We start from the raw sequence: 18,450 nt of genomic DNA, 5'->3' as shown, positions 1-18,450 counted from the left end.
TCAGTCTTTTCCATCAGATCTTTTCCTCACCCCAATTCTTTAAGTCCTTTCATGAATATGGCTATGACCATTACCTCCTCATCCGTCTTCCTGTCCTACTTGACAGAACACCATTACCTAGCTTAAGTAAAGAAAGTTCCTCCAATATGCTTAATTCCCAACATGCAGAAAAAAGGAAGTGAATATATGACCACTCCCTGCTTTTTTCCTTTTTACGAACAGACACCATTGCCTGCTGCATTCAGTTAAGTCTATATTTATTTTTCTCTTTTCTTTGTTTATGCTGACATACTCTTATTAAATTCACAGATGCAACATCAATATTGTTTTCTGTGGTTAATTTGTTTACATGTTTTGATCAATCATCTCCAGCCTGGGTATTGGCTCACTCAGTAAGGCCTGCAGCAGGAAGATGGACAAGAGGTAATGTCGTTCTGTCAAGAAGGGGAACTGCTCACTCGAGGACTGGAAAAAGATAGACCTGAACTCAGAGTAATATAGATTACCGGTAAGAAACAAGGTTAATATATTAGATGGGATGCAAAGCAGCAGCGGAGTCCTTCATTCTCACATGGCCACAGCGCATTCAGTGACTACCAGTCAATGCCTCAACATGGACTACTACGGATGCAAAAGTATTTATAAATAATTACAAAGACAAAGGGGACACTTGGCCAATCACTGACACAAAGCGACGTGTGATCTGCCTCAGAAGCTGAAAATGCAATGCAGTAAGTTTCATAGTTAACAATAAATCTTCCTTTGTTAAAATCCTGAAATCAAAGTCAGAGTGCACCAGCACATTTTGAAATATATAATTTAAATATAAATTCATTGATGAGCCACCCATCCTAATGAACGTTTGTTTCGATTTTGCTGGAAAATGTGTTTATTCCATTGACATCAAGAGTACTGAAGAAAAAGGACATACAATGGTTTATAAGAACGTCTAAAATAAAAGGAATTAGGAAACTTTGGAGTGATAAAGACTATTCATTAAATGAGATAAGTTAAAGGGACAAGTTATTATGCTGTCGGGGTGGAAAAATTCAGAAGCAGGAGTCAGATTAATGTGGTGTTTTAATTTTGCCAAAGTGGCATGGACTGACATGCTGAAATAAAACAAAACTGCATGTAAAGATTATTGCTCAACATTTTACTCAAAGAATTGAAGCACTATGGCCTCATGTAGGTAGCCAAATACCGGTCGGTAACGGCCGATTTTCGGTAAATATGCCGTTACCGACCGGTATTCAGACAAGTGAGATGTAGGAGTCCAAAAACGGACTTTTCGGTAAATATGAGGCGGTAAATACCGATTCATATTTACCGAATTCTAAAATACCGAATCAGATTTACCGAATACATACTTAACGAATCGGTAAATATGAAGTGGTAAATATGAAGTGGTAAAAATTAAAATGACATGTAGGAGCACTCGGTAATTAAGAAATCCAAGAAAATCGGTAAATAAGAGTCGGTAATTAACACGGATTGAAAGCAGGTGGTAACCATCAACAGTGCATATTAGCAATCCCAAAATGCAACAGCGTGGACAACATGGCCGCTATGTATGTCATTGCAAGGCGCCTACGTCTACAGGCAGCAGGACTGAGGGTTTGGCGACGGGAGGAACGCATCTACAGACAGCGCATCACACTATTCCACCTGACTGATGCAGAGATACAGGAGAGGTACAGGCTACACCCCGAAACCATCATGGACTTAATCAGGGACCTTCACCCACTCCTGGACCAGCCAATAAGAAGGGCGCACGCCATACCCCCACATGTGCAGGTGCTCTGCAGCCTACATCTGCTGGCATCCGGCAGTTATCAGGTGGTGATAGCTGCGGTGGGTGGTGTATCCCAGAGTTGCCTGTCACGTTTCTTCAGGAAGTTCCTGGATGCCATGATGCAGAGAATGCACCACTACATCAGCTTCCCCAACACACAGGCTGCACTGCAGAAAACAAAAACAGACTTTTATCACATGGCACAGTTCCCCCATGTCATCGGCTGTATTGATGGTACACACATCCCAATCTGTCCACCAGCTGACACAGAGCACATCTACAGGAACAGGAAGTCCACCCACTCCATCAATGTGCAGGTGATCTGTGATGCAGGGAACATCATCACAGATATTGTTGCAAAGTTTCCTGGGAGCACCCACGACTCGTACATCTTCCAGAATAGTGGGATCTACACACGACTGAGTGCCGGAGAATTTGGAGAGGGATACCTGCTAGGTGAGTAACAGTGACGCCCCTTGCAACCTGCAAATCATAGTGTAAAGAGGCATGTGACTGATGTTTCCCTTTAACTCATCTAGGCGACAGTGCATATGCATGCCGGTCATTCATCCTCACTCCCTACCTACACCCAGCAACCCAGAGTGAGAGACGATACAACGTGGCACACAAAACAACACGCAATGTGGTGGAGCGCACGTTTGGACTACTGAAGAGCAGGTTCCGCTGCCTCCACAAGAGCGGAGGCGCACGCCAGTACACACCCATCACCTGCTGCAAGATTATTGCCACTTGTGCAATGCTGCACAACCTTGCCACGAAAAAAGGTACAGATGTGGAACTAACATATTTTGAGGACAACGAGGATGAGTCAGGCCAGCCACAGGGCAACGCAGCTAGAGTGCCAACTGCAATCGATGGGAGAGAGAGACGGGCAGAGATCACATGCAACTATTTCTGAGTAAGTAAGGGGACACAGCCAGTTGTGATTAGTCATGACGTAGTTTTAATGTGGCACCACGCCATGAACACATGAACAAGCCAATCTGGCAATATACCATCTATACAAGGAGTATGTCCAGGGTTACGTCACCCATTGGGAAGTGGCTAAGCAGGGCCACATCAATGTTTGCGCATACGCGCTGCAGTGGTGGATGGCACGGCCTGTGCATCCTCACTAGAGCCAACCCCAAGCCGCCTGCTGCTCCTGCGTGCTTCTGGGATGGGGGGTGTGATGCTGCTCCTGCTGCTGGTGTCGATGCTCTCCGCAGCATCCCCTGCAGCAGTTGTCGACGCCTGACTAGTAAATAGCACCCCTAGTGCACTTGTCACCTGCACCATCCCCCGAGACAGGTCGCTGCAGCAGTGTGTTAGGCCCTCCTGCATCGTCACAGAGCGCCGGCACAGTAGAGAAGTCGCAGTTGCCAGACGGTTGAGTGCCCTGTTGGTAGTGTCCCTTCTCTGCCGTTCCCGGCGCCGTGCCTCGATGTCAGCATCTAATTTGCTGCACAACTGCTGGATTGACTGGGACATGTCCCGAATGCCCGCAGCCATGCCGCTGATGTTATTGTCCATGTTGAGTAATGTAGTTTATCACCCGCATGTGCCTCTGGACTGTCATGACTGCCTTTGTTTGCAGGCGCTGTTGTTTCAACATTTGGCCCTCGAGACCCAAGAAGACACCATGGCCGTCAATGGGTGCTGGTGGACTCTGGACACGCGACCTGCGGCGCCCTCTTGCTCCCGTCTGTGCTGCCTGTGAGGTGTGGGGCACAGTGGCATGGCTCCCTTCCTGGGGCCTGGTGAGTTCTTCAGGGCCCATGCTGTCGTCTGACGAGGTGTCTAAGGCTCGTAGCCTGGCTGCTGGATGCCTCCTCATTCCCACACCTGCAAGCGGAGATGTGGCCGGTGATTCAAACATGAGTGGCGATGCTGGCTCTGGGTGAGGTGATGCTGGCTCTGGGTGAGGTGATGCTGGCTCTGGGTGAGGTGATGCTGGCTCTGGGTGAGGTGATGCTGGCTCTGGCTGCGGCGAGGCTGCCTGTGTTGGTGGTGCGGCTGCCAGTGGGCCTGCTCCCTGGTCTGAACTTGTGCTGGCTAGAGGTGATATTTGTGGCCGGTGTGCCGTCTCTCCTGCAGCATGCCCTGTCCTGCATGATGTCACATCTGTGGACAGAAATACAACATTGGCTCAGTGTCCCCGAAGGGCTGCATTGAAAGCGTCACAGTAAATAATTTCACATTCCAAAATGTCCTCTGTCTCCTTGTGCCTCGAGTGCGTGACATGCCTTGTTGCCCTGTAACATTTACGTCATGGTTGGTGTTTCCCTGACTACATCTCCCGGAATGCATTGCCTGTCTGCACTGACACGTGTGGACTGCAGTGTGATTCTCGTTTCACATTGGGGGATGTGGGATAGGGATAGGGGGTGCTACATTGCTGTGCTTTCGTCTTACCTTGTTGTGTGGCGGCTCTGGCAGAGCTGTCGGCGTCCCCAAGACCCACGACGCTCTCTTGCTCGATTGTGGCCCCCACCAGCTCCTCCAGTTCGGTGAGGGCAGGTGCCCTGTTGGTTCCACCTCCAGTCTGGCTGGCCTCCTTCTGGATGTCGCCCATCTTCCTCTTGGTTACAATCCTCAGGTCATACCAGCGCTTCTTTAGGACCTCTATGTCCCTGTGGGTCACTCCCACAGCATTCACATGGGCCTGGATGGCCAGCCATATGTTGCGCTTTTCAGCCTCAGGCACTTGCAGGGATTGCCTTCCAAACAGCTTCTGGTGCTGCTTCACCACCTCCTCCACCAGCACCTGGAGTTCCTTGGGGCTAAATTTCAGCTTCCTCCTCCTTTCCCCTCCGTCTCTCTGTGTTCTCTGGCTGGACATGATGTTCGTTTTCCCGCTCGCACAGGCACCGGCTCCCTGCCTCTCCTCTGCACTCCAAGCCTCTCCAGGGTCGGATAATTATGTACACCTGCCTGGGTGTGGCCACTTCCTGGTTGGGTGGGCTGTGGTTGCACAGGATTAGCTGTTTCGTCAAGTCATGTGATTTTATTTACCGATTCCGTACATACCGATTCGGTATTTTCCGATTCGGTAAATACCACCTCGGTATTTTCCGATTCGGTAAATACCACCTCGGTATTTTCCGATTCGGTAAATACCACCTCGGTATTTACCGATTCGGTGAATTCCGATTCGTGATTACCGAATGTTACCGAATCGGTAACTGTTACCGAATTTTTACCTACATATAACTTACCGATTCTAATTTACCGATTCGGTACGGCTCGGTATTTAAGAAACGGTAAAATTTATTTACCTACATGAGGCCCTATATACTGTACAGCACTTTCATACACAGCATTGCATTTCATATAAGTGACAATACTGCATCTTGCTGCATGATAAAGTTAGGCTTTCGTTGCCCTGAGTTGCATTCATACACATTCAATCATATTGCTTGTCCAAAGATCAAGAAAAGTATTCTCTATTCATTTAATTTAAATTATCTCAAGAAGTAACTTTTTTATCTTTTCAAAATTGGATCAATGTGCAGCTTTCCATCGAATTTCTGATAAAAGTATAAAACAAATGCTATAACAGCATTGTTGGGGGGGGCTGTCCACAAGATCAAGTAAATCTAAGCACAACTCATCCAATCAAGACAACATACAAAGGGTAATTTCGACCCGGACAGATGGCCCACTAGTCCACCAGGTCAGAGGATGCCGCCACATTTAAGGATCCCCTACTGCTTAGAATGGATGTCTATGACTATGGGACATCCATCACTTTTGTCACTGTAAATGGCGAGTAAGCAGCGATGCCTCACTTGGCATTTGTTTTCTTTTTCAGAGACAAAGCCCACAAGCAGAAGGTTGTGTCTGAAAAACAAAATCTCAGTGGCAGCAAAACACAGTGAGTGCTCAGACTGCATGTTAGCGCTAATGTGAGCTTTCTTTGTGTTTGGGTATGCCATGCCTTGTACGGCAGACCTGGCAGCGGAAATGAGCAATTGGTGGGGTGTCCATCACTGTCCCCTGGTGGTCTAATGAGGGACAGGGTGGTCAGGTCAATGGCTTCCAACTGTAGAGCCAGCTGAGTCCCTACAAGCGAAACTATGCGGTTTCCCAACTCTAAATGAAGGCGGCAAACCGCGAGTTTGGTGTAAATGTTATCTGTCATTTTTGGCAATGTCATTATCCTTCCAAAGCTCAAAATTACCCCTTTAGTATGCTACAATAAAAAAAGGGAAATGTGAATGCCAGGTTAAAAGCATGAATTTAGATTTTAACATAAGAAGCTTTTTTATTATGATTAGTATGCAATGCAAGAGTTGTCACTTACTTTCCGGACATAGGATACTAACTCCCCAGAGTAATACTGCGATACACTCAGAAGGTCGGTGCTGTTTGCCTGATTGATCCGAAGCAATGGCAAGTCAAGAGCTGATGCAAGCTGAAATAAAAATGTGAAATTGCTTCAAACTGAACACATGGTCATTTGTCAAATGGTTGGTGGAATACAGTATCAAAGCTTGAAGAACGTGGTTACATATAAATAATTTTTTTTAAAGCCTTCAACATCCATAACAATCAGGCATTCACAGACCAACTCACAAAAAATATGAAAATCCTGAAATCTATGCATCGTTTTGCTAAGACTTCAAACGTTAAGAGGATTCACAAAAATCCCGATCTGTAAACATGAAAATGTATTTACATGCATACATGTGTTGACTGACCGCCGCAGGCTGGCAAAACACAGCATTGAGTGTGGTGTAAATGTGCTTTCGAACATTTGTTTTCTATGTTTCTCCACCTGGAAAATGCATTTCAATTTGGACAAATCTTTCCCCCTACAATCTTAAAAAATATGTGGGTGCTTTCCACTTGAATTGCATGTGTCTTATGAATATGTCACCTAGTGTCTCTATACCAGATATTATAAATGTATTTTGCTTGGACAGGGAACACATTTAACTCAACCGGCTGCATTGTACCAGATATTTTAACCTCACTTTGTGTTCAAAGGAATTATGGATATGCCACCTGATCTCTGTATAATAGATATAGAGATACCACTTAGTGGCAAAGTAAACTATTTCAACTGCACTAGCATATTCCGTTACAAACCTTACCAAAATATGAAAATAAAATGTACGCTGCAGTAGTTTACAACAGAAAAACAAAACACGTAATATCTATTGGCCCAAGGGAAGAGAAATATTTATTTGGTTTTATGACCTTAGCTAGGACATCACTTTAAATGACTAAAAAATGAAAAAATAAACTAACAACTGCAGGGTGACCCTTTGTAAGAAAGTTCAGAGCAAATGATCTTGGGTTCCTAATGGAAAATTTACAATGGGTAGCACAGAAAAAGAAACTCATGTAATCTGAGTGAGGCTCACTAAACACTATTGCCCTTCAGCGTTTTGATGTTAGCAGTTATCAGAATACTGTAGTCACAAATATCGCATCCCATATTATTGTTTAATCAAATATCGTCCTACAATATAAGGATTATTATCTCCAAAAGGGAAATTTTTTGTTAAGATTATTTAAGACCCAATAGTAATGAAAAAAATGTATAGAAAACTATTAAGAAAAACAGGCAGATACATTTTTGGGCAATGAGACCAGTTACAAATCAGGCAACGCTAAGAACAGGTACAAAATAAGCATTGTGGCATACGGAAAGGGCAGTTTGGGTTAATGAAAATACGCAGGTTGGTGGTTATGGCTGTCTTCTTCTGCTTTTTAACCTGCCTTTTCTATATTGATGATGCAATATGTTTCTAGGGTAGTTTCTTAACTATGCCAAAAAGCTACCACCAGCCTCAAGACTGAAAACTTTAATAACATAACTAAGCTGAGAATACAGGAGTATGATTTTGTTGCAGTCAACATCAATGAATAAACTCAATATATTTATGTATATTAAATCACAACAATAACTTCAGGAGGTGTCAAATAGCCATACTCAAAACAGAAGTTTTGCACAATCAAGAACAAATTATTTGAGGAAAAAATTAATTTGCTGGTGTACATGCTAAATTTTAAATCACAGATCAATATTTATTGATTCTTATTACTGCAAATTCCACCTCTGACTGCCGAAAATACATTAGTATGGTGGATTCAACAACAGGCATTGACAAATCTGAGAAATGCTCTTCACATTTGTGCACCTACATTTACAGCCAAAATAGTATGATTTAGGAGTGCAAATTGTAGGTCCAGGGGTTTCCCCACCTATAACAATATTTTCAGGTGGATAAATATAAAATTATTCATGAATGTAACTGGGAGCTGAAGGTTTTTCTACTAATGTGGAATCTAATCTTTAAGCGTAGGCATACTCATTGAAATATATAATTTACAGACACTACCTTGCATAGTTGGAGGGAATTTCATAAATCTTATAATAAGTACATATTTACAAAAATCACAGGTGTTATATTATCTTTGTGATGTGGCCGTGGAAGGTATGCCGAATGGTAGTATATAAACAAACTCATGCAACTGATATTTTATAACAGATACCATATTAAATGTATCCTGCTAAAATGATGCATATTAATTGGAAAATGATGCTGTGGTAAATAATTAATGAATTTATTTACTTCTGAAAATGTACACTAACTTCAGATTAGTTTGTTTCTGAATTCAAAAGTAATTAAAGAAACCAAGCTATTACATGTAGGAGCTGCCAACAAAGAACCAGGCCACAAATAGTTTTCATTTCAAACACAAAATAATTTTAGTTTACATGCAGAACACTTACCTTTAAGAAGGTAGCTCTAAGTTTGGTTACCATAGAAGGATTGGCTCTTATACTTTCTTGCATAATGGCAGTGTAGCTAAAAATGTTTAAAGCAGCATGGTTACAAGTAAGGACTATGTATTTTTTTTTTTGCAGCACAAGTAAAACAACTTTGGTTTTAGCGCACACAGAAACAGTTGTAGGTGGTATTAGATCACAACACACAATAGAAAACACAATACTTCCATCGCCAAAGTAAGACTTTCTTAATAGCCACAACCATTAAAAAAATCTAATGCTATGCTGTTAAAGGTCTGGCCTGGAACAATATGCATATTTAAAGGACTTTTCTCTCTGCAACGGTTGAAGGGATAATGTTACTTACCCAGTAAACATCTGTTCTTGGCATGTAGAGCTGTAGATTCACATGCTTTGCATACTCCTGCCATCTAGTGTTGGGTCCGGATGTCTGCAAGTTGTTTTTCTTCGAAGAAGTCTTTCCAGTCACAAGGTAGGTGACTCCTCCTTTCGGTGATGGTGCGCATGTGCACCGACTCCATTGTTAGATTGTTTTCTTGCAGAGGATGAGAGGGAGTTAGTAAGAGTAGAATAGAGATGTCCATGCGTATTTATATAAAGTAAGAGAGAAATGCAACAGGTATGGGTACCCGGGGAGGCGGGTGGGCGCATGTGAATCTACAGCTCTACATGCCAAGAACAGATGCTTACTGGATAAGTAACATTATCCATTCGAGGCATGTGAGCTGTAGATCACATGCTTTGCATAGACTATACAACAGTATTCTCCCAAAGCGGTGGCTAACCTGGAGCTGTTTCAGTTGTCTGAAAGTCTTCCAAGTACTGCCTGGCCTACATTGGCTTGCTAACACATCTACACAATAGTGCTCGGTGAAGGTGTGTGGTGTAGACCATATTGCAGCCTTACAAATGTCAACTATGGGAATGTTTCCTAAGAAAGCCATAGTAGCCCCTATTTTGCGAGTGGAACGTGCTCTTGGGGTTATTGTTAAAGTTCTCTTTGCTTTTGTATAACAAGTCTAAATACATTTAACAATCCACCTGGCAATAGCTGGTTTGGAAATAGGATTGCCCTTGTGAGGTGGAGCAAAAGCACCAAAAAGTTGTTTAGTCTTACGGAATGACTTTGTTCTTTCTATGTAGTATAAGAGGATTCTTCTGACATCTTAAGTGTGTAGAGCTCATTCTGCCACTAAATCGGGTTGAGGAAAGAACACAGGTAACTCAACAGATGGGTTGATATGAAAGGCAGAAACTACTTTAGGTATAAATTTAAAGTTGATATGAAGAACAACTTTGTCTTTGTGAAGCTAGAAAAAAGGTTCTTCTATAGTAAGTGTCTGCAGCTCAACAACTCGCCTCAGTGAAGTAATTGCAGTGAGGAACGCGACTTTCCAGGAGAGAAATTGCAGTTCACTTTTATGCATGGGTTCAAACGGTGGGCCCATTAATATGTGAGGACGATGTTAAGATTCCACACTGGTGCAGGTGGACGTCTTGGTGTTATAACTATTTTTAATCCTTCCATAAAAGTTTTGATAACGGGTACTCTAAAGAGAGATAAGAGTTGCTTATTTTGTAAATACGCAGCTATTGCAGCGAGATGTAGGCGGATAGAAGTATATGCTAATTCTGACCGCTGCACGCGTAACAAATGACATTTTGTATGGCAGCATCAAGAGGATTGATATTATTACAATAGATTAAAAAAACACTTCCATTTAGCTGCATAACAAGCTCTTGTAGTAGGCCTTCTGGCCTCTCTAATAATGTTCATACAGTCTGGTGGAAGATTAAGATAACCAAACTCTATGACTTCAGGAGCCAGCACGCCAGGTTGAGTTATTTGGGATCTGGGTGTCTGATTTCTCCATGGCTCTGTGTGAGGAAACTGGATGTGAGATGCAGTTTTTGATGTGGGACTACTGATAGCTCCATCAGGGTCGTGAACCAAGGTTGACGGACCCATGTGAGAGCTACTAGAATCAGTGTGAAGGATGTTTGCATGAGTGTCCGAACCACTCATGGAATGAGTGGGAGAGGCAGAAAAGTGTAGGCAAATATCCCTGACCATTTCTTCCATAGTGCACTGCCTTGGGAGAGTGGGTTTGACTGCCTGGAGGCGAAGGTTGGGCATTTTGGTGTGTGGCGAAAAGATCTATTTGAGGAAACCCCCAGCTTTGAAAGTATGGGTGGAGAACTTGAGGGAGAAGTTGCCATTTGTGAATTTGCTGCCTCTATCTGCTAAGAAGATCGGCAATTTGATTGTTTACTCCTGGGAGGTGTTCTGCTAGGAGATAGGTTTTGTGGTGAATGGCCCACTTCCAAATGTCTTGAGCCAGGTGTGACAGTTGGGGAGAGTGAGTCCCCCCTATTTTTGTAAATAATCCATAGCTCTCATGTTGTCGGTGCAAACTAGAGCAGCTTTGTCTACAAGGTGAACTTGAAAGGCTTTGAGCATTAGAAACACTGCTAGCAGCTCCAGATGATTTATGTGGAGAGCTCATTGCTTTGGACTCCACAAGCCTTGAACTGTGTGATTTTGGAGAGACCCTGTGACTAGTTCCACTGATTTGCTAAGCATTCCTGAAGGGGACGAATGTGAAACCTGGTATAGGGGACGAATGTGGAGCCGGGTATGGGGAACAATCATGATGCAAGAGGCCATCATTCTGAGCAGCTGCATAAACACTCGAGCTGGTAGTGAGAAAGAGGGCTGTAACTGAAGTGTCAGCACCTGAATATTGCAAATTCTGGCTGCATTGTGGAAGGCTAGAGCTCTTTGAGTATCTAAAGTGGCTCCTAGATAGTTTTGAGTGTTGGAAGGTTGAAGATGCGATTTAAACACATTGACTGTGAACCCCAGTTGGTGCAGTAACTGCAGTGTTATGTGAGTTTGCTGGAGACACTTTGGGTACGTACTGGCTTTGATAAGCCAGTCGTCCAAATACGGGAAGACATGAATATGTTGTCTTCGTAGGTGAGCAGCAACTACTGCCAGACATTTGGTAAAGACTCTGGGAGCAGTGGTGACTCTGAATGGGAGTACCTTGAACTGGTAATGCTGCCCCGCTTCTACAAATCTGAGAAATTTGCGATGAGCGGGATGTATTGGAATGTGGAAATATGCGATCTTTAAGTTAAGAGTAGACAAAGGCGCCATGTTGTAACAGTGAGAGCACTGGCTGAAGCGTCACCATGTGAAAGCGATTTGATTGTATGTAAAGGTTTAATTCTCTGAGGTCCAAAATTGTTCTGCGAGAACCATCTTTTTTGGGTATGAGAAAGTACAGGGAATATACACCCGACCCCTGATATTGTAGTGGTACGGGCTGTAAGGCTCCCTTCAAAAGGAGAGATTGAACCTCTTGTTTAATGAGGTGTAAATTGTCTTGTGACATTTTGTGTGAACATGGAGGAATGTTTGGAGGCTTGTTGGTAAGCTCCAGGCAATAACCAGAACGGATAATTCCTAGTACCCATTTGTGTGTAGTTGTTGACTACCAGACGGGTAGAAATTGTGAAAGACTGAAAGACGCCCCCAACAGGTGTTAAGTGATCGGGGGGGGGGGGGGGGGGGAGTGCAGGCAAGTCACCGTTTGGTATTGGTGGGGGAGGTGCATTTGTTGGAACCTCTACCTTTGCCATTGTTGCCTCTGTAGACCCTCTAAAGAAACCCTTGGAAGCAGAAGGCTTATTGTTGCTTTTGCACGGTGTAGAGGCAGTGTCTGAGGAGGTATTCCTGGACCCCACATGATAGAAGAAGCACCAAAAGAAACCAGGGCCAGAAGGGGACTGTAGGGCTCCCATAGATTTTGTCACGTCGGTGTCCTTTTTCATCTTTTCTAAGGACGTGTCTACAACAGGACCAAAGAGGTGGTGTTTGTCAAACGGCATGTTAAGAATAGAAGCTTGAACTTGTGGTTTAAACCCAGAAATTCTTAGCTATGCATGCCTTCTTAGTAGCACGCTGGTGTTGACAGCTCTAGCCGCAGTGTCAGCCGCATCTAACGCGCACCTAATGTAATTGTTAGAGATGAGCTTTCCCTCTTGCACTAGGTCTTGGGCTTTGGACTTATGCTCATTAGGCAGGAATTGGAGCAATTGCTTAATTTCGTCCCAATTCGCCCTATCGTACCTGGCTAAAAGGGCTTGGGTTTTAGAAATATGCCAGAAATTAGCAGCTTGGGGATGCTACTCTTTTCCCAGATGCATCTATCGCCTTAGAATCTTTGTCCGGAAGTGGAGGATCTCCTGACATTTGAGAATTAGCCGGTTTACGGGCATTAGAAACTACTAATGAATCTAAGGGTAACTGGCTCTTTATGTAAACTGACTCTGATGGTGCAGATTTATACTTTTTGTCTATCCCGGGGGTGAGAATACATGCCCGAATAGGATCCCTAAATATGTCATCCACATGTCTTAGCATACCCTTGAGCATGGGGAGTGTTTGAGTGGATCTTTGGGAACTGCTAAGTGTTTCAAAAAGGAAATCCTCCTCTAGAGATTCTTTGTGTAATTGAACCCCGTGATAATTTACAGCTCTGCTTAATAGTTCTATATAGCTTACGTTGTCATCTAGTGGAGAAGGTTTAGTAGGGTAAAGATCAGGATTGTTACCTGTGGTAGAATCTGTATTGTAATCCTTCAAGGGGTATGCAGGTGCAGGATCATTGTCCCAATCCCCGTCATCCTGATCATCATGTGTGTATGGTGGTGGTAAATTAGTAGGGGTAATTAACAAGTGTTTGTTTCTGGGGAAGGAGGTGATGGAGGAGGAGGAGGAGAAGGAGAGGGGTTAGTACCCACACTTTTCCTCTTTAAAGGAATCTGATAGGCTTCCTCTGAATCCGATTTGCGTTTGAGTGGCAATTTAGTCGCAATATGTCCAGTCTCTATATTGATGTACAGTTCCTTTTGTTTCAGGTCCGGTTTTGGAGGCTGGACATCAAACGGGGTCCTTCGATGGTATCGAAGCATCTTTATCTTTTGGCGCCAAAGATTTCGGTGCTGGTTGCTTGGGTGCTGAGGATTTAGATTCCGAAGACGATTTCGGCATCGAAGGAGGTGACCCCGAAGGTTTCGGCTCAGTGCACAAGTGTGGATGACTATGATCCTGAGCCGGAAGGTTTGACGTAGGTTTTGGTGCCTAGCCCGAAGGTGGAACATTGGAAACATGTTCTCGGTGCCGACCATGGCCCGAAGGCAGAGATGGGACAAGAGCCTTTTTCTTCGGCTGAGTTGGACTTTGGGGCAAGGGAGTATTGGTACTCACGATACTCTGACATTGCGGGATGTCTTTGTCCACATCGGAGGCGGATTCGGAGATGGATATAGGATCCACCTGTTAGTTTTCAGCCCCTAGTGCATCGCCGGTCTCTTGTTTGGAATCTTCTCCAAAGAGGTCCGGAACGGGACCAGTGTGTTGGCTTTGCATGTCGCGACGTCAAGCCCGACGGTCGTGGACCGTTTTCTTAGAGCCAAAAGACTTACACGTGTCACAGTCTTGTTCGTTTTGCTCTGTAGATAAGCACCGGTTGCACACTTCGTGCAAGTTGGTGCACAGGAACTTCACGTGGCACCGAAGGCAGAATCTGAATGGAGTCCATTCCATCGACTGCAAGGCGGACCGACGCAAGTAGGCCCAATGGCCTTTCACGAGTATCCCGATTGAAAAGAGTTTTTTATTACATCGAATACGCAGAGAAGGGAAATACGCAATTGAAAACAATACTGTCGAGGATAAGTGGATTGCGCACCGAGGGGAACCCGAGAAATGGTATCGAACCGGAGTTCAGCAATTCACGTCCAAACCAGATGGTGGAAAAAACAATCTAACAATGGAGTCAATGCCCATACACACGATCACTGAAAGGAGGAGTCACCTACCTTGTGAATGGAAAGACTTCTTCGAAGAAAAACAACTTGCAAACATTTGGACCCGACACTAGTTGGCAGGAGTGTGCAAAGCATGTGATGTACAGCTCACATGCCTCAAATACTTTGGTTTAGGGTAGTCTGAAAAATCCAATCTGGAGCAGAAGTATGGGGTACAAAAGTATCTCAACTTAAGTGATTAGTAGGGACAGAGGCCAAGAGATAGAGAAGGATGCCAGGCCCGGATGTAGTCACTTTTGTCCTTCTGTATTGCTCCAGGGCTTATGCTGCTGAGAAGACAGGCAGAAGTAACACATGTCACTGGTATATTGTGAAAGGAAGCTGGAAGTCTTTCAGACTTGTTGTCTCTACATTAGTGTCAAAACAGGAAAAATGCAGGACAGTGGCAAGGCCTTGAACCATCAAAAACCACTAAGGAAATAAAAATGTGAGGATTTGTTGACTTCTGGATCACAAATATCGGTTGAGGAAGCAGTAGAATGAGTTTGCAGAGTTTGGCTGTAAGGAGGTACCATTTTGAATACAGTCATACCTTGAACAGAGAGTACTGCTTCTAAACTACATCAACTTTTCCCCAGATCTATCCGTTGGAAGGAAAATTCTTGGTCCCAGGCTGAGGCCAGTAATTAATTTTCTTCTCACGGTACTGGCAGACTGCACATGAGAATGTTTTTATCTGCTAATGTGGGATTGGCAAGAATCTGACCTCTCCATTTTCTTTTGGTCTGCCAAAAAGACTCAAACTAAAAACAAAACAATATCAAAAATCTCAGAGATCCCAGGCTGGCTAGAAAGTGGTTACGCCAAGGCACACTTTCTTTAATGCATCACAAATATTAGCTTTTTACATTAAATGTCATTGCTGCGGTTAAACAGAAGCTTTCTATATATAAATCATAAAAGCACAACCTTGTAAGTCATCTTAAACCAATCTTTGGTTTCCTTAATTTGCCTTTTAATCATGGAGGTATGACTGTATGGTTATTATTATTATTAAATTGAATTTGTAGGGCGCACAGCTACACTAGGAGTTTCCCGGCGCCGGCCCGGTAGGAAAGCTGAGATCAAGCAAGAAGGAATCTAAGAGTTGAAGAACCAAGTCTTCAAGTTTCTGCGGAATACACCATATACGGTTTCCTCACGTAGTGAGATAGGTAACGAGTTCCACAGGGTTGGTCCTAAATAAGAAATGGACCGGCAACGCATGCGAAAGGGTTTTTGTTTTTCGGAACAGAAGACCTCATCTGCTGGGCAGAGCGCAAAAGGCGAGAGGGTTGGTAGCATTGAACTAGCATTTGCAAATATTTGGGGGCCACTCCAATTTTAATTTTAAGCATGTAACATAGGGCTTTAAATTTTATTCGGTTCTCCACCGTCAGCCAATGAAGGCCACGAAGGAAACCCGTGACTGAGGAAGATTTAGGCACGTGACACAGCAGTCTAGCAGCAGCATTCTGCACCACTTAAAGTCTTTGAATTGTAGCTTTATTGGAGCCCAGATAGAGAACATTGCCGTAGTCCAGCCTGGAGGTAACAGCCATTTTAAAATAGTAAAACAAATGGTGGATATGTGGTGACTTGTTGCTTCATAGATAGATGTTCGTCAATGATGAAACCCAAATTACGAACGTGGTGTACCGGCGAGGGCAACGCACCCATTTCAGGGAGTCAATGTTTTAAAAATATATATTTTTATCTAGCATTTTAAAGCGTAACAAAAAGGTAACATACAAGTCACATTGCGGTCACAGCAGAGTCAAATATTGAGACATGGTAAATATATTCAAGCATCAAGATGATAGCGACAGATTGCAACAATCGTGGTCAAATGGAGCAGGCGGTTCATTACAGCCACGAGGTACATTCAGGCAGTGGGGTTATAAGTTAGGTCACATAAGGTAGAAGAAGAACTGTATTCTCTTCTCATGTGTACAGCAATATGAAGGTAAAGTGCATAGACAAGAAAGTTGTGGCGCGTTGGGATAGTAACCCAGTGTCTAAATGAGTAGAGAGGGTGGCGAGAAGTGATGTGCTGACTATATGTTTGTATGAGGTTGTGGATGGATGTGCGTTGGCGGAGTATGAGCTGTTATTTCAGTACGTGCAGCCTCCCACGCTATGAACGGGGCCCAAATATCCTTGGGTCGTGATGCAGTGGGCATCAGATCCCAGTACGCAGAGAGCATCTCCTGGCAGTCGGTAACGTCCCTTATCCACATGGTGACGTGGGGGCACTTGGTGATCCCCAATGTATTGCAATGCGGCGCTTGGTCACCGGGAGCATCATGGCGGACTGGCAGCCAGCGCCAGGAGGGGCATCAGCCATGTGACCCAGGAGAACTGTTAGGGAAGTGCGGGCATGTTGGAAACCAGTCACTTCGTGAATGATATCGAACACCTTTCCCCAAAACAGTGAAATAGGGCCGCAGAGCCATGCTAAGTGTAGGAAGGAGGCTTGTGTATCCGCACAGCGCCAGCATGTAGCATCTGGTCGCAAGCCCATTTTGTGTAGTTGCAATGGTGTGCGGTATAACCTATACAGGTATTTGAAATGTATTAACCGCAGCTTGCAGTTGGGAGAGAGGCGTTTGAGTTGAGCACAACAGAAGGCCCATTGTTTTTCGGTGAGTCGAGTTCCAAGGACCACTGCGCCAGCGCATTAGATGTCGTGATCGGGGTATTATGCTGTGTATTATTATAAATGCAGGTTATCAGATTCTTGGGCGATGGATTCGTTAGTATGTTTTCCAACGAAAGCAAGGGTGAAGGTGCAGAGGGAAATGAGCTGTGTATTTGCTGACAATTAGCTTTGAATTGGTGATAAGTAGCAGTTCCAGGAGGAGTGTGTGTGTGTGTGTTCCGTCTGAATTTCATGGTCGAGGTAAGAATTCATTGTCTGGGTACAGGTCAGCGAAAATGGATAGCTCCATTGGGCGGGCTCTTTGTATAGAGCCAGAGTCTTGCAGTGGGGGGGGGAAGCTAGGTTGGTGAGCTAGTGGCATAGATAGGGCATATAGTAATGGAAGGTTTGCACAGCGTCTAAGTCCCTTCCATGCCCAGCGTAGAGTCTCCACTGTATTGATTTCTGCGTTAGGCCTTTTGTAAGTGTAATAAATAGCGGCTGGTAGCGGTGCTGGAAAAGCGACATCCTTTTCCACTGCCACAAGGGGTTGGAATGGGATGGGGTGGACTCAATAGTGGAGGTATTGAGCCTGAGCGCTCAAAGCATAGAGGTCAAACTCTGGTGCCCCAAGACCTCCCAGTGTCAATGGCAGTGTCAGGACTTCCCAAGAGATACGTGGTTATTTACCCACCCAGACAAGAGAAATTAAAAGGGAGTGTAGTTGTTTGAAGAAGGCCTGTGTGAGATGAAGGGGGATGTTGGCAAACAGATACAGGAATTTAGGCAGGGTTATCATTTTAGCCATGCTATCCTACCAGCTAGTGATAGCGGCAATTTAGCCCAAATGGAGATTTTGCTTTCCAGCCAGGTGATAAGCCGACCATAATTCATGCGCCAGATCTCCTGTAGCTCCCTGGAGAGCCATATCCCAAGGTATTTGACAGCTGTAACAGCCCAGGTGAGCGGAAATTCTAGGTCTAATGCAATTGGGGCCGGTGTTAAGGCGAGGATGGTCGATTTGGACCAATTAACCTGTATTCTCGCAGCACCGGGTTGACGTTCGTTTCAGGCTCGCAAATGTATAGTGTGATGTCGTCTGCGTACATTGATATAATCAAACCTCTATCTGTGAGGCCTAGCCCCTGGCTGTGTGGTGTTGGCGCATCCTGCCCGCGAGAGGATCCATTGCTATCGCAAATAATAAAGGGGACAAGGGGCACTGCCTGTCTGGTGCTTCGAGCTACGGGGAACGGTTCCGATAGCAAGTCGTTAACTTTGAGTTTGGCAGTTGGGTTAGTGTAAAGCAGGTGAATAAGTTTCAGGAAGTTTGGGCTTATGCCAATCCTGAGGAGTATGATGAAAACG

The 18,450-nt window shown here is 44.4% G+C and overlaps 1 protein-coding gene across 1 annotated transcript in view; it reads right to left on the bottom strand.

The window, feature by feature from the left end:
- The window catches only part of WASHC5 (WASH complex subunit 5), a 330,547-nt gene that overhangs the window by 217,541 nt on the left and 94,556 nt on the right, over positions 1-18,450 (bottom strand). The window contains exons 14-15 of the mRNA XM_085604961.1: positions 8,544-8,619; positions 6,102-6,212 (exon numbers count right to left, since the gene is read on the bottom strand). Coding sequence (XP_085461087.1) covers positions 6,102-6,212; positions 8,544-8,619 — 187 coding nt within the window. The remainder of the gene's footprint in view (positions 1-6,101; positions 6,213-8,543; positions 8,620-18,450) is intronic.

This window comes from Triturus cristatus, chromosome 5_1 (genome assembly GCF_964204655.1).
Source record: "Triturus cristatus chromosome 5_1, aTriCri1.1, whole genome shotgun sequence".
Taxonomy (NCBI): domain Eukaryota; kingdom Metazoa; phylum Chordata; class Amphibia; order Caudata; family Salamandridae; genus Triturus; species Triturus cristatus.
This window is presented reverse-complemented; position numbering and strand designations above follow the sequence as displayed.